Genomic DNA, 17,510 nt, shown 5'->3' on the forward strand with positions numbered 1-17,510 from the left:
AAGGCACAACAAAATTCACACAGGCAAGTAAATTCAGTAAACTCTGCTCAAGAGGTCTTAGAAGTAAATGCTGGAAATTGCAAAGATAAATTTTTTATAAATTTAAAAGTGAATGGTAATATTTTAAATTTTGAAATTGATTCTGGCGCTGCTGTTACAATCATAAACAAAAATATATTTGAAAAATATTTTCCTGCATTACAATTACAAAAATCGGATGTTAAATTAACTACATACTGCAAAAATAATTTGAATGTTTTAGGTTTAGTTTCAGTGGAGGTTGAGCACCAGGAATTAAAGCACACTCTAAAGTTGTATGTGGTGGATGGTGATGGCTACTCACTGGTTGGTCGAGAGTGGATACATGCTCTGGAAATCAATTTACATCAGGTAAATACAATTCTACATGAAAATTTTGAAATTGCAACTTTGTTAGATAAATATAAACATTTATTTGAAAAGTCAGTTGGTGAAATAAAAGGGTTAGAGGCTGAAATTTATCTAAAACCTGGTACTAAAGCAAAATTTTGTAAGGCCCGTCCTGTAGCTTTTGCATTACGCCCTAAAGTTGAGGCAGAATTAGAGTCCTTAGTAAATCAGGGAGTCTTAAAGAAAGTAGCATTTTCGGACTGGGCAACTCCTATTGTTCCTGTAGTTAAACAAAATGGGGACATACGCATTTGTGGTGATTTTAAAATCACATTAAACCCTTGCATTGAAGTGGATGAATACCCTTTACCTACACCAGATGACCTACTTTCCCAATTAGCAGGTGGGGACAAATATACAAAAATAGATATTACGAAAGCTTACTTACACTTGCCAATAAAAGATGAAATGAAACATTTACTTACATTAAACACCCATAAAGGTTTATTTCAACCAAATCGATTAATGTTTGGAATTGCTAGTGCTCCTGCCAAATGGCAACGTTTAATGGAGCAAATGCTACAAGGAATAGATGGTATTTCAATATTTCAGGATGATATAAGAATTACAGCTCCAAATAATACCTTACATTTACAAAGACTTGAACAAGTTTTAAAGAAATTATCTGAACATAATTTACATATAAATTTGGATAAAAGCGAATTTTTCAAAGACGAGATTGACTACTGTGGATATAAGATGAGTAAAACGGGTGTGTCTACTAGTGCAGATAAGGTAACTGCAATTGCAAATGCTCCAATACCTACAAACAGAACTCAAGTTCGGAGTTTCTGTGGCCTAATTAATTATTACAGACGTTTTTTAAAAGATACTTCTACAATTTTACAACCATTAAATAATTTACTTAAAAAGAATGTCAATTTTAAATGGTCGAATACTTGTCAAACTGCGTTTGACAAAGCAAAAAAACTCATTTGTTCTAGAAATGTTTTATGTCACTATGACCCAAATTTACCATTAGTACTAGCAACTGATGCATCACCCTATGGGGTAGGTGCAGTACTTTCACATATCTTTTCAGATGGTACAGAGAGACCCTTACAGTTTGCTTCTCAAACTCTTACTACTACACAGCAAAGGTACTCACAAATAGACAAAGAAGCTTACAGCATAATTTTTGGAGTAAAAAAATTTTACAATTATTTATGTGCTAGGAAATTTACTTTGCTCACTGATCATAAACCGTTAGTTCAAATTTTTGCACCTGATAAAAGCCTACCAGTTTTAAGTGCAACAAGAATGCAACATTATGCAATTTTCTTACAAGGTTTGAATTATGACATTCGTTACAAAAATACAGATTCTCATCTCAATGCTGACGCACTTTCACGTCTACCTATAAAATCAGAACAAAATTTCACACATGATGAGCCAGATATTTTTGAAATAAATCAAATTGAAACTTTGCCTACAAATATTAGAGATCTAGCTTTTCATACAAAAAATGATCATACCTTAAAAAAATTACTTGTTGGGTTAAAAACAGGAAAACCTGTTGATAAACGATTTAGCTTCAATATAAATCAAGCTGAATTTTCATTACAATCTGATGTTATTATGAGAGGACAAAGAGTAGTTATACCTACTAAATTGAGAAATAAAATTTTGACAGAATTACATACTGCACATTTTGGAATAGTTAGAATGAAATCTTTAGCTCGTAGTTATTGCTGGTGGCCTCACATAGACCAGGATATTGAGTCACTTTGTAAAAATTGTTTAGAGTGCAATAAGCACAAGAACAACCCAATTAAAGATAATTCTCATATATGGGAGCCACCAAAATTTTGTTTTGAACGAGTGCATGCTGATTACGCTGGACCTTTCAATGGAGGTTATTATTTTATATTGGTAGATTCCTTCAGTAAATGGCCTGAAATTCATTTTACAAAAAATACTACTACAAAAACTACTATTGAAATTTGCCGAAAAATTTTTACAACTTTTGGTATTCCTAAAGTTTTTGTTACAGACAATGGTAGACAATTTGACTCTCATGAGTTTAGAACTTTTATGAAAGATAATGGAATTACACAAAAATTTACTGCACCCTACCATCCTGCAACTAATGGACAGGGAGAGAGATATGTCCAAATACTAAAAAAATGTTTAAGGGCTATGCGAAGTGAGGGAAATGACAGGGAGTTTGAATTATGTAAGCTACTTATGCAATACCGCAGAAGCCCACATACAGTTACAGGTAAAAGTCCCTCAGAACTTATGTTAGGAAGACAAATAAGGAATAGATTAGATTTACTTAAACCTTCATGTAGTGATAGAGTTACCTATACTGATATGAGTCTAAGAAACTTTGATATAGGAACTAGGGTTTCCGTGAGGGATTATTTTCATTCTAAATGGCAATTTGGCATTATTGTACTCAGATTAGGGTTATTGCATTATTTAATTCAGTTAGATGATGGTAGAACATGGAAACGTCATGTAGACCAAATACGGCAAATTGGGGAATATACTCCATCTCAAAATAATCCAACATGTTACATTCCGGATACCATTACTCACAATTTGATTCCGAGGGAGGCATCAATTCCAGAGCACAGTGTCTCACCACCACCTACCGAAGTGATTACTGATGAATCCGAAATTTCAAACAATATGGAAAGTTCGAATAGTGTACCTGGGGCTCAAACTGAAACTGAGGAACCCATTTTAAGGCGTTCCACTAGAGTAAGGAAACCTGTTACCAGACTGAATTTGTAAGTACTTTTACTTCTAGTTAACTTTTGTAATTCATGGTCAAGGGAGGAGGTGTTATGTTCGTGTAAAACTCCCTTAACCATGAATGTAGGTTGGTACTACTGTCATCTGAACGACAGCTGTCACATACTTAATACTGCGATAGAAAATGGAAACCATGTGCATAATTCTTTAAAATAAAGTATTTTACATCGAGTATTATTTCATTACAAATACTTACGTCCTTTAAGTACAAAGGACTTGACACTTAGATAATGGACACAGTCATTAGTACACAATAGTATACAATAATAAAAATATTAAAAAAAAGGTTAGCAAGTATAATGTCTTAAAGCATTTTGAAATTTAGATAGGTATTTTTCTTTTAACAGTTTTATCAGATTATATTTTATCCTAAAGTGATTTAGTATAATTATTAATAAAAAAGGTTAGCTAATACTGATAGCATTAAATTAATAAGTTATTATAATAATACTAATTATGTAAATTATTATTATTTTTTTTATTTAGCTAATGCCTCGACAACTAATGGCCATGGGCATGGTAGGTACGGTGAATTTTTGCAGTTAGGTCGTTAGGTACATAGTGTCATGTGTAGTGTGTGTGTGTGTGTGGGTTGAGTAAGTGTCTGTTACTTTGCAAAGTCGACGTCATTGTCTTTGCAAAGAGACGCTAATTGTATCCGAACGTCTGCGGTCCCTCCGGTGAGTACCGATCCCACAAGGACAGAAACTATTTTCAGTTATTAATTTATAATAAACGAAAAATTTCTGACCCTGGTGAGATTCGAACTCACTACCATTCGGACCTTTCGATCCAAATGTAGGCGCTCTTACCACTGAGCCACAGAAGGGATAATTAAATTATTAATCAATTAATTATTTAATATTATTATGAATAATAATGGAAGTGTACAAAAGAGAATAATGTAAGTACAACGAGGAAATTCGACCTAAAAATACTACGTTACGCTGACGATGCTCTCTTGAGCAGACAAAACTATATATACAGGGTGTTTGGTAAAGAATGGGCCATAGCCTAACCTTAGTTTCCTGAGGTTAAAATAGGTCGATTTAAGCTAACTTATTAGTACGAAAGTTTATAATAACCGAAATACAGGGTGTCAAAGTTAAACTTTTATTTATTTATTCTTGAATATTTCCTGACAGGCATGGGATAACAACACGAAACTTGGTAAGTGGGGCTTTTTTGGGATGAGAAATCATAAATTCGCCACCAAAAATGATGTATTATCCAGAGGGTGCCACATACGTGCCACATATTTCAGCGCTCATTTAATACGTTGAATTTTTTTATCCCCCACTCTACATACTTTTTGAATCAAAACTTTTATTCTCTTAATATTTTATACTTAAAAAAGGTACTACGTTCATTTCGCTAAACTAAACCGTTTTCGAGATAAACGCATTTTAAATCTGCGAGGCGACATAATTTTTTGGAAAATATCATTGTAGTTACACCCGAAAAATAACTTAAAACCATAAAAATTGACATATGTATATGACAATGACATAAATATAAGAACTGGCACAATTATTATGTTTCAAGTTTATTTTTCGGGTCTAACTACAATGATATTTTGCAAAAAGTTATGTTATATGAGAAATCTAAATTTGTCACCAAAAATGATGTATTTCCCAGAGGGCGCCACATACGTCTTGCAGTGCTCATTTAATACGTTCAGTTTTTTTATCTCCAACTCTACATACTTTTTGAATCAAAATTTTTATTCTCTTGTTATTTTTACTTAAAAAAAGATTTACAACATTCATCTCGCTAAACTCAACTGTTAATGCATAATATCAATGTAGTTAGACCCGAAAAATAAACTTGAAACCGTAATAAGTGTCCAGTTCTCATATTTATGTCATTGCATCGCAAATTCCATTTGAAGAAATTTGCGATACATTTTTATAAATTTTTATGGTTTTAAGTTATTTTTCGGGTGTAACTACAGTGATACCTAATATGAAAAAAATTATGTTGCCTCGCAGATTTAAAATGCGTTTTTCTCAAAAACGGTTGAGTTTAGTGAGTTGATTGTAGTATACCTTTTTTAAGTAAAAATAACAAGAGAATAAAAATTTTGATTCATAAAGTATGTAGAGTGGGGATAAAAAAATCTGAACGTATTAAATGAGCACTGTAAGACGTATGTGGCGCCCTCTGGGAAATACATCATTTTTGGTGGCGAATTTAGATTTCTCGTCCCAAAAAACCTCTGCTTACCAAATTTCGTATTGTTATCTCATGCCTGTCAAAAAATATTCAAGAATAAATAAAATAAAAGTTTAACTTTGACACCCTGTATTTCGGTTATTATCAACTTTTGTACTAAGGTAAGTTAGCTTAAATCGACCTATTTTAACCTCAGGAATCTAAGGTTAAGCTATGGCCCATTCTTTACCAAACACCCTGTATATTAACCTTTCAGAGTTAACGTGCGGACTATGATTCCGCTTGTCTAAATATTTGTCAATTTCTGACGATTAATTACGATCTCGGTCGTGGCGTGCTCGCTAGCTTCAAGTGAGGGGATACTCTATTCAGTACTGTTGTTAGAATTGTCTTAGTGCGTTTAGTTCTGCTGCTATATTGACTTGCGGAACGTGAGTCCGCACGTTATACAAGTTGTCACAAATCTTCAGGTAAGATTCAATTTTAAAATATTTTGTTTTTAGGGTAAATATAAAAATATTTATGTTATTTATAATTGGGAGTGATCTACTGATTACGTTTTCTGTATATTTGATTGATATAAACTTATTTTTGTTACAGATTTTTTAAGATGAGTTTCGAAAAGTAATTAGCATATCTTGAAAAGCTGCATGCGGAATTTCTCTCTGATTCTGAGCCAGAAGCTGAACCTGACGATGATGATGCTAGTTTGGAAGGAGATTATGAAGAAGTACAGACCCACGATACCGACATGGAAGAAGACATTGAGGAGAGAATCTTAGAATCTCCGAAGACAGCAGCGAAGATTTAATTTATGTATCTACTTTGCGCAGCTCAAACATTTGTTTTTTATTTAGTCATTGTTTAGTTTCTTAGAAATAATTGTTTTGTATTTTTTTAATTTAGGTTTTTGTGATTTATAGGACTCAAAATGTGAAAATGATATATCCGTTCACTTTTATTTTTGAAGCATGAGTTTAAGTGCAAGTTATAATAAATTTGTTTGCAAATGTTTTTTTTGTCTTTTTATTTAAACAATCGACAAGTTCTCAGACCGTTTTTCCGAAAATATTTGATTTTTGGACCTGTTCTGGATGTGCGGACTGTGAGTCCGCACGTTACACTTTATGTACCATCATGCCACGTTATCTCTGAAAGGTTAAGATCGAAACACAAGTATCTTCCAACTTAAAAATAGTAAATACACAAATCTATTGTAGATAAATTTAATAATTTAATTTATTCGATATCTATTATATTGTATAACTTATTAAGGTGTAAATTGATTTAATTGTTGAACTTCAAATAAAACCCTCCTTAGTTCAGTGGTAAGGGAGCCTACTTTTGGACCAAAAGGTTGTGAGTTCGAATCCTGACTGGGTGGGAAATTTTTCTTTATTAAAACAATATAATAAACAAAAATAATTTCTATCCTTGTGGGATTGGTAATCACCCGAGGGACCGCAGACATTTACTCAACACACACACACACTACACATTACTCATTACTAATTACGTGGCTAAAGATTCCAAACCAAGGCCAGAAATAAAAAACTTCAAGTAGCTTTCTTCAAATAATTAGTTCACATCTATCAGATCTGACATTTTAAAAATTAAATGAGGTAAAAATTCTACCATGTCAACTTCACCACAATCTTTTGAAGCACGAGTTCTTTCGTATCTGAAGGCTCAAGAACACCTAAACTGGGGAGAAGCATTCGAAGAGATCGAGGAGGAAGAAACACCCGAACAGCATGCTCAAGCCATCTTGCAAGAAATTTTGTTAAAACTAAATAAGAGAATTGTATGCCAAGATCGATATGATAACTTGAAGGAAAATCACAACCAGTTTCCTTTGTTCAACTTAGAAGATATAATACCAGATTTTTGTATCGGTAAGTGATATATATTTTATACTTTTCAAATTTTCGAAGTAGTTTTTCACGTTATACACTATTAGTCTGGGCTGATTTATCGGAGAATAGACCATTTTTGGGAAAAGTTATTTACCAGCAACTTTATTGCTGAAATCGAAGCTTATGATTATATATATTAATAATATAGGTATGCAAAGTCCGCAGATAGTGTGCTACTTTTTTTATAAACAAAATGGCGCCCGAAAATTGTGTTTTTTTTTTCAATTATTGCTCTATAACTCCGAAGATTTTAAGTTTACAACAAAAACACTCAAATAAAAATTCACCGCAATTAAATTCTGCATAGAGATATGTTTTTCCCGATCTGCTCTGACGAAAATTTTCCTCGGAAAATGCGGGTTTTCCCAACAAAATCTTTAATTTTCAAATAAAGTTTTAGATAAGTAATTATCTACCAATAATTAAATAATTTGGTGACTTAAATGCCTTCATGGTTTAGATTATAGTTCCAGAAGCTGGTGAAAATTGAACGAATATTTTAGGAACAATTAAATTGTTAATTAATAATTCACGGTCGCAATAATAACCAAAATAATTATGATACACTGATGAAACTTTGAAATCTTTATAAAGATGAGATGCCTATTTAACTTTTTGTCGACAAAATATAAATTTTTTATTTTTTTGCATAATCTTTAAATGTTTAAAAAAATTGTTATAAACAAATTAACGTTTCTCAGAAAGTTTTTATTATATTCTAATTTTAAAAAACAGTTAAAATGCGTATTTCAAATATCTTGAAAATGAATGCTTTAAAACTTTTTTGCAACCATTTGCAAAAAAGTTATGAAACAGCAAAAAAAACATACGATTACAACGTTGTTTATAATTTTTTTTAATTCTTTCAAAGCGTAAAAGTGAGTTTAAAGTACAAGATAATTATTTACAAAAATTATCGATTATGTTATATTTTAATTAAAGATTATAAATATATTTTTTTGTAATTTACACGCGCGAAAGTAGACTAATACAGTACTGTAGCTAAAATTTTCACTCGAAACGACGACCGCCGCACGACGTACACTTAATAAATAAAATTATAGTATTATGTATGCTGCGTGTCAGTCGCTTCGAGTGAAAATTTTAGGTCCGGCTCTGTATCAAGCCTACTTTCGCGCTAAAAATTACAAAAAAAAAAAAGTATTTTTAATCTTTGATTAAAATATAACCATTGAACTAATATTTGATATTCTTTGTGAGTAATTAGATTGTACCACAGACTCACTTTTAAGCTTTGACACAATTAAAACAAATTATAAACAACGGAGCAATCGTATATTTACTTTGCTGTTTCATAACTTTTTTGCAAATGGTTGGAAACAATTTCTAAAGCACTCATTTTCAAGACCTTTGAAATACGCATTTTAAGTATTTTTTAAAATTAGAATATAATAAACAATTTCTGAAAAATGTTAATTTGTTTATAGCTATTTTTTTAACATTAAAAGATTATGCAAAAAAGTGAAAAATTTATATTTTGTCGACAAAATATTAAATAGGCATCACATATTTATAATCTTTATAAGTTTGATCAATGTCTCATGATTATTTTGGTTGTTATTGCGACTGTAAATTGTTAATTAACAATTGAATTGTTCCTAAAATATTCGTTTAATTTTCACCGGCTTCTGCAGTTATAATCTATACCAAGAAAGATTTTATTTCACCAAGTTATTTAATTATTGATAAATAATTACTTGCCCAAAAAATTTATTTGAAAATTCGAGATTTTGTTGGGAAAACCCACATTTTCCGAGGAAAAATTTCGTCGGAGCAAATCGGGAAAAACATGCCTCTATGTAGAATTAAATTAGGGTGAATTTTTATTTGAGTGTTTTTTGTGTAAAGTTAAAATCTTCGGAGTTATAGACCAATAATTGAAAAAAACATGATTTAGGGGCGCCATTTTGTTAATAAAAAAAGTAGCACACTATCTGCGGACTTTGCATACCTATATTATTAATATATAGGATCATAATATTCGATTCCAGCAATAAAATTGCTGGTAAATAACCTTTATTTGTACTTTACTAATTACACCAGCGTATTATAACTATTTTTTTCAAAATTTAAAGATTATGCAAAAAAACGAAAAATTTATATTTTGTAGATAAAATATTAAATAACCATCTCATCTTTATAATCTTTATAAGTTTGATCAATGTATCATGATTATTTTGGTTATTATGGCGATCGTAAATTGTTAATTAACAATTGAATTGTTGCTAAAATATTCGTTTAATTTTCACCGGCTTCTGGAATAACAATCTATACCAAGAAAGCTTTGATGTCACTAAGTTATTTAATTATTGATTAATAATTACTTACCTAAAACTTTATTTGAAAACTAGAGTTTTTGTTGGGAAAACCCGCATTTTCCGAGGAAAATTTTCGTCGGAGCAAATCGGAAAAAACATATCTCTATGCAGAATTTAATTGCGGTGAATTTTTATTTGGGTGTTTTTGTTGTAAAGTTAAAATCTTCGGAGTTATAGAGCAATAATTGAAAAAAATACGATTTGTCGGCGCCATTTTGTTTATAAAAAAAGTAGCACACTATCTGCGGACTTTGCATACCTATATTATTAATATATAGGATCTTATAATGAATCTCTAACTCTAACTCTAACTTTCCATGAATTTTGCTAATTAGCCCAGAGTATATAATAACCAGTCTTCTTATTATATTAATTAACTACGATAAACTGCTTACTCATAAACCCTTAGGAAACGGCATTTTAACGTTTATTTAGATTAGTTTGAGACGGCTGCAGGTCTATTTTTTTTTTTCATTTTGTGTATTTTATCAAAAACTATATTTTTTTCAGATTTTTCCCAAAGGTGCGACAACTTCAAAAACCTGTAAAACTAGTTTTTTTTGGGAATCTTACCCATTATATAGATCCATTTTATAGGCCAACATAGATCAAATCAAGGTTTTTTATAGGTTATACATATAATTTGAAGTGTCTGAGTCGTTTAGGACATTCAGAAATGGGAGAAACACGTCAAATCCCCCAGAATGTTGTTCCATGATTTTAAGGGATTTTGCGGGGTGAATCATATTTTTGGAGATCTATACAACCTGAATCAGTTTTGATCATTTTTGCGTGTTTTATGGTGATTAAAAAATAACACTCAGGGAGATTTTAGCCCGCCACGCACTCCTCTTAACGTAAAAGTCGTAATTTTTTCGTTTTTTTTTGTCGCTGGTTAACAGTCAATTTTAAAATTACAACAAATTCACACGCATAGTTGAGGCTTTTTCAAAATTTGTCTATTTTTTATAGACCCGTAGGTTGAGTGTACATAACATACTTTTTTTTTGAAAAAGCGTGTAACTTTTTTTAAGATAGCTGCAGGGCTTTGTCCAAATCTACATTTCTACTTCAACTTTTTTCGGATATTTCTTCAATGCGCGCCATCTTCTAAAACCCGAAAAGAGTTTTTAGGAATTTCTGAGGATTTTCCCCATTTTATAGACTTCAAATAGATTAAATCGAGGTTTTTTATAGCTTAAAATTAATTATTTATATGGGAAATAAGCCACAATTAAAATGAAAAAAATAATTTTATTAACGTTTCGACGCCCAAATCGGGTGCCGTTGTCAAAATACAAAATACTACTAATGGAAACAAAAATGTTGTTGCTTAGTAAAAAAAATTCTTCTAATAATTTATTTAATTTGACTCATTTATATCGGCAATTCAGATACATATGATACATTTTAAAGTAGAAGACTTTAAAATGATATTGCCAATATTTATGAGTTGCGTTCCTGGGACGACTTTACTGAAAGATAGTTCATTCGATTACATGAAATCAACCCCAACTCAAGAATATCCGTCACAAAAAAAAATCATAGCATGTGATCTGTCTTTAAAAAGACAACCACATGCAACGGTGACATTAAAATTCCAGTGTTAGAGATCTCATAGTAAATCACGAGGGAAAACCAGGAAAAACCTCGTGATACTATCCCGACATCGTAAGTATTTGGTCTTACATTTAAATTACTCTCAAAATTAATACCAAATTCTGACCCTGCTATAATTTTGTTTAAGTTATAAATAATATCAATAATATGTAGATATATAAGTAATACTAAAATATAAAATATGTACTAACTCGACTATTGACTTATTAATTGTGGTATTTTCTTTCTATTGACTTCCTCTTTCAGTATGGGTATCCACATCCTACTGCATTCCACCGAGGAATTTGCGACACAATTGGTTTCGTTTAGCATAATTAGAGCCGCTTCTTTGATTTTTCTCTTTTTACTATCTGTTTCTTTCAGGACTATACTTGAATCTCTCCACTGAACTCTATGTTCATTATCCCATGCGTGTTGACATATTTGAGATCTATCAAACTCTCTATTTTTAATATAAGATTGATGTTCACTTATTCTAACGTTTAATGGTCTTGATGTTTCACCTATATAAAACTGTTCGCATTCACAAGGTATTTTATAAATACAATTCTTTGTCCTTTCTTGTTCATTGTTAGGTTTAGTCTTAGATAGAATAGATCTCAATGTGTTGTTTGTTTTGAATGTTGTTGAAATGTTGAATTTATTTCCTATTGTTTTAAGTTTCTCGGATAGTCCTTTTATGTATGGTATTGATATTTTCCTCGTATTATTTCTTGTGAATGTTGTAGGATCCCGTTCTATGTTGTTCTGTTCCATTCGATCCAATCTTGACAATTCCTTATTTATAAACGATAAAGGATAATCATTTTTTAATAAAACAGATGTTAAGAATTGTTTTTCTTCTAAAAATGAATTTTCGTTAGAACAAGTAATTTTGGCTCTATCATATAAGGATTTTATGATTCCCTTTTTAACGCTGATGTTGTGATTTGATTTGTAATTGAGATATCTGTTGGTATGTGTTGGTTTTCTATACACTTGAGTCTCATATCCAGTATCCTTCTTTGAGACTAAAACATCGAGGAAAGGCAGGGTGTTATTATATTCCTTTTCCATTGTAAATTTTATTGTCTCTTCTTGATCGTTTATAATATTCAGGAATGTATCCAACAATTCTGATCTATGAGGCCATATTGAAAACACATCATCTACATATCTCCACCATACAGTGGGTTTTAAATTTTGTTTAGAAATGATATTAGTTTCGAAATCCTCCATAAATATATTAGCCAATAATGGAGATAAAGAGGAGCCCATTGCTAGACCAAAATTTTGTTTATAAAATTCATTATTTAGTTGAAAATAGGTATTATTATTACATAATGTCAATAACTCCATTATAGCTGATACATTTAGCTTTGTCCTATTTGTCAATGTATCATCATTCTCTAATTTCGTTTTGATTATGTTTAAAGTTTTATCTAATGGCACATTTGTAAATAAACTGTTTATGTCAAAACTTACTAAAGTATTATTTGGATTAAACTCAATAGTTGATAATTTGTTTAAAAAATGTTTTGTATTTTTTGTAAATGTGTCATCATTATTAGCAAATGGTTTTATAATGTTTAATAAAAATTTGGATAGTTCACTACAAGGAGAACTGATGGTACTACAAATGGGTCTAAGTGGTATGTTCGCTTTATGAATTTTCGGCACTCCATAAAAATGTGGTGACTTACTGTAATGAGGTGTCATTAATTTTCTTTGATAGTATGTTAGATCATTTTTAAATTTGAATAAAGTTCTATAGATTTTGTTTTCCAGTGTTTTCGTTGGATCCTTCGTTAATTTGGTAATTTTTATAGCTTATATATAATTTGAAGTAACTGAGTCTTTAGAACATTCAAAAATTGGGCGATACACGTTCAAACCCCATAAAAACTATTAGTCCTGTCGCCAGGGGGGGGGGTACAACGGCCTCCTTAATTCAGATGGACTTACCCAAGTTTTTTTTATGTATTTTGACTTTTGACCCGTAGAACACGAATTTTTTGGGTAACAGTTGATCCGGATGTCGATAAGATTGTTATAAACAAAGAACTTGAGGATGTGAATAACAGCGATTTTTCGCAAAACAAAACATTTTTTTGTATTTTTTGGGTGATTCTAAGCAAAAAATGTTCTTACAACTTTTTTCGTAGGATGCATAGTTTTCGAGATAAAAGCGGTTAAACTTTCAAAAAATCGAAAAATTACAATTTTTGAACCCGAATAACTTTTGACTAAAAAATAAAATAGCAATTCTGCTTACCGCATTTGAAAGTTCAAGTCAAATTCTATCGGTTTTGATTATTTTAATTGCTAAAAATTAATTTTTTTATTGTTTAACAAAGCTATAAACACATAGTGTATCCCGTGGACAATACATTCGTTTTAATGCATGTTACGTAGAAACTGCCTCGTTTCCACTTGTACCTACTCTACCTACTCGTTCGATTTTAAATGAACAATGCATTGAAAACATCATTCAAGCGCTATGTGTTTATAGCTTTGTTTAACAGTAAAAAAATTAATTTTTAGCAATGAAAATAATGAAAACCGATAGAATTTGACTTGAACTTTCAAATGCGGTAAGCAGAATTGCTATTTTATTTTTTTAATCAAAAGTTATTCGGGTTCAAAAATTGCAATTTTTCGATTTTTTGAAAGTTTAACCGCGTTTATGGCGAAAACTATGCTACTACGAAAAAACTTATAAAAACATTTTTTGCTCAGAAGGACCAAAAAAATGTTTTGTTTTGCGAAAACTCGCTGGTATGTAATTCCTCAAGTTCTTTGTTTATAACAATCTTATCGACATCCGGATCAACTGTTACCCAAAAAATTCGTGTTCTACGGGTCAAAATACATACAAAAAACTTGGGTAAGTCCATCTGAATAAAGTACGTTGTACCTAGCGTTACCAGGTGTCCCGATTTGCGCGGGACGTCCCGATTTTCAGGGGTCTGGGGACGCGTACCGATTTGTACCTGATCGGGACACTAAATGTCCCGATTTTCACACACGAAAACCAATTTCAGGTAGACTTGCTTTGAATTTTATAACTATGTAATAAAAACAAGGCACTCCTACAAGCGGCAAAATCGAATGAAAAATACAATTTTAATAAAAAATAAATAATTTACGTAATATACGATTTTTTTTTTGTAATTTCGTCTGATTATTATTATTATTCAGGATTAAACTACAGATTATAGAATCACCTTGTAGTCCAATAAATGAACGGAAAATACGGCGATACCGTGTAATTTTTTGGATCAACTCCGAATTGCATGAAAATTTGGACGGCTTGTGCCGTTGGTTGCTTTTACTCAGGTGGTGACAGTCACCCCTAGTTGGGGGGTGAAAAACCGCGCGTTTAAAATAAGTTCGGAGATGGATAAATTGACTAATTCTAAGCAATTTTAGTTCTATAGAATTTTAACTTAGTTAATAGTTTTCGAGTTATTTACGATTGAAAATATTTATTTTTCGACAAAAAAAAACACATTTTCAGGGGATTTTCACAAATATGTCAAAAAGCATTTCATCGAGAAAAATATTCTTAGCAAAAATGTAGCATAATATAAAAAAATTAAAAAAATTGTGAACTCGTAAAGTTTATAGACCCAGCAAAAGCAAAGTTGTAGCTCATGAAAAATACGTTCTTATTCGTAAAATTCCAAAACAAATATTTCAACGTGAAATAACCAAGAAATGAAGCACTTTTCGGGAAAAAACCAGTTAAAACTTTTTTAATAAAGCTTTATTTTATATTTTAAAAAAGTTTCTAGCATTAAAACTAAGCGAGCTATGCCCAAAATGAAGTTGACTCCTTTTTTTTTTGGTAGGAAAATCGTGAAAATCTCCGCCTACTTAGCACCCCAAATGAAATTAATCGTTACCGCTTTAAAAACAATTTACTTTACTTATGTTTTTTTTACATGACTGAAAGGGCCTGAACGAGTCACTAATCACGAGTGTATACAAAATATGAAAAGCCATATTTTAACCAATTTTTGTCTTACAGAAAATCAAAATGAATCTATCATATTTATAAAATCAAAACCTACCTACTTTTTACTCCTTGAGATTTTTAGTATCCCTAATACTTGTTAAGTTATTTTGAAAAAAGGGCATTTTCCAATATTTTAGGAAAATGTTTTTTACTATAAAACCAATTTTTTTTCAAAACTAAGCACTTCCAACGTGTAAACCTTACAGATCTTATAAACAATACACATATAAAGTAAATGGTAAAGCGGTAGCGATTAATTTTATTTACGGTGCTAATTAGGGGGAGATTTTCACTATTTTTTTTTTACCAAAAAAGGGTCCAACTTTATTTTGAGCATAACTCGCTTAGCTTGAATGCTCGAGACTTTTGTATAAAACAAAATTAAAGATTTTTTAAACACTTTAAAAAATTTTAATAGGTTTTGCCCGAAAATTGCTTAAATTTTTGTTACCTTAAGTTGAAAAATTCGATTTGGAATTTGACGAATAAGAACGTATTTTTGATGAGCTACAACTTTGCTTTTACTGGTTTCATAGACTTTCTGAACGTAGGTACATTTTTTTTTGCTTTTTTAAAAGATTTTTGCTAAGAATATTTTTTTTTCGATAAAACTACTCGAAAAGTATTGACTTAGTTTAAAAATTATATCGAACAAAAGTTTTTTAGTGCTAGCCAGTTGATCCATTTTGGGACTTACTTTAAACGCGCGTTTTTTACCCCCGAGAAGGGGTAACTGTAACTGTCACCCCCCAAGTAAAAGCAACCAACGGTACAAGTTCAACTTTGAAGTAGACAGTAAGTAGAACCTAAAACCAGATTTTCATGCAATTCGGAGTTGACTATGAAAAACTTACACTCCAAAACGGTCATTTACTGGGCTATTGTTGTTTATTTGTCCCGATCTACAACCCTAAATCCCGATTTGTTTTTGCTTATGTACCGATTAAAAACAAATCGGACCTGGCAACACTAGTTGTACCCCCCCCCCCCTGGCGACAGGAATATATGGTTTTTCATGGTTTTTGCGAATTATTACGGGGTTAATAATATTTTTTGAGACCTATACAACCTGAATCAATTTTTTTTAAATTTTTTACATTGTATGTATTTTTTTTTTTCGTCATGTACTACTGTTTTCTAAATTTACATCTATCTTTACTGCCGAACTTTATGCTATTGAAAGAGCTCTAACTTACGCGGTTGAACAGAACTTTAAAGACACGGTTATACTATCAGATTCTTTATCTGCTCTTGAGGCAATATCACAACCAATAACCAAAAAACACAACAATGAGTTGTTATGCCATATTAAAAAGACAGTCGTTCGATTTAAAAATAATAGCAGTGACTTGATCTTTATCGGGGTAAAAGGGCATGCCGGAATCAAAGAAAATGAGATAGTGGATGAAATGGCAAAGAATTCAGCAACTTTAAATGAAATAGTAGATTTAACAATCCTTAGCGATTACACTCCAGAACTGCATAAAAAATTAAGAAACAAATGGGAAACTATTTGGCTTAAGTTTGTACAAACTTCGAGGAATCCATACACTTACATATACCCACAACTTCCGCAAAATATCCCACATATATTTGATTATCACGTTACTCGATTTTATTCCACATCCCTAAGTCGCTTAAGATTAAACCATGGCAATTTTCCTGCACATTTAGCTAAAATAGGAATGCGTATCAACTCTCTCTGTTCATGTGATAACTACTCTACTGCAGATTTAAATCATATAATCTTTAATTGTGAACTTAATAAATACCATACGAAAGCACTAATTGCTAGATTTCAGGAGCAGAATGTAAGTTTACCGCTGAATATTTCACACCTACTAGGCTTCAACACCAAAACTATTAATGATATTATCATACAATTTCTTAAAGATTCTAAAATAAAAATGTAATATGACATCTTCAATCTTTAACTTCCAAATATCTGTGGCAAAAAGTTCATCTAATGCCATCCCCTCTTTGTGAACACACACACACATACTGTTTTCTAAACAAAACACATGAAACTAAACTTAACAAAAACAAAAGTAATGGTAGTAGCAGAAACTAAAGAAAACGTGAGTATTCAGATCAATGGTATACATATACAACAAGTTGAATGCTTCGAATACCTGGGTGTAAAAATTGAAGATTCAGGTCAACAAGGTTTAGAAATCGATAAACGTATAGAGAAAGCAATAAATTCATATTATGCAATGAACACAACTTTTATAGGAAAAAAGGAAATAGCGCAAAGTACAAAAATGA

General features: G+C 31.1%; 1 protein-coding gene across 1 annotated transcript in view; it reads left to right on the forward strand.

Moving 5' to 3' along the window:
- The first annotated feature begins 6,585 nt into the window (after nt 1–6,585).
- The window catches only part of LOC126881957 (ciliogenesis-associated TTC17-interacting protein-like), a 30,896-nt gene continuing 19,971 nt past the window's right edge, over nt 6,586–17,510 (forward strand). The window contains exon 1 of the mRNA XM_050646701.1: nt 6,586–7,262. Coding sequence (XP_050502658.1) covers nt 7,004–7,262 — 259 coding nt within the window. The 5' untranslated portion in view covers nt 6,586–7,003. The remainder of the gene's footprint in view (nt 7,263–17,510) is intronic.

This window comes from Diabrotica virgifera, chromosome 3 (assembly GCF_917563875.1).
Source record: "Diabrotica virgifera virgifera chromosome 3, PGI_DIABVI_V3a".
In the NCBI taxonomy this organism is placed as follows: domain Eukaryota; kingdom Metazoa; phylum Arthropoda; class Insecta; order Coleoptera; family Chrysomelidae; genus Diabrotica; species Diabrotica virgifera.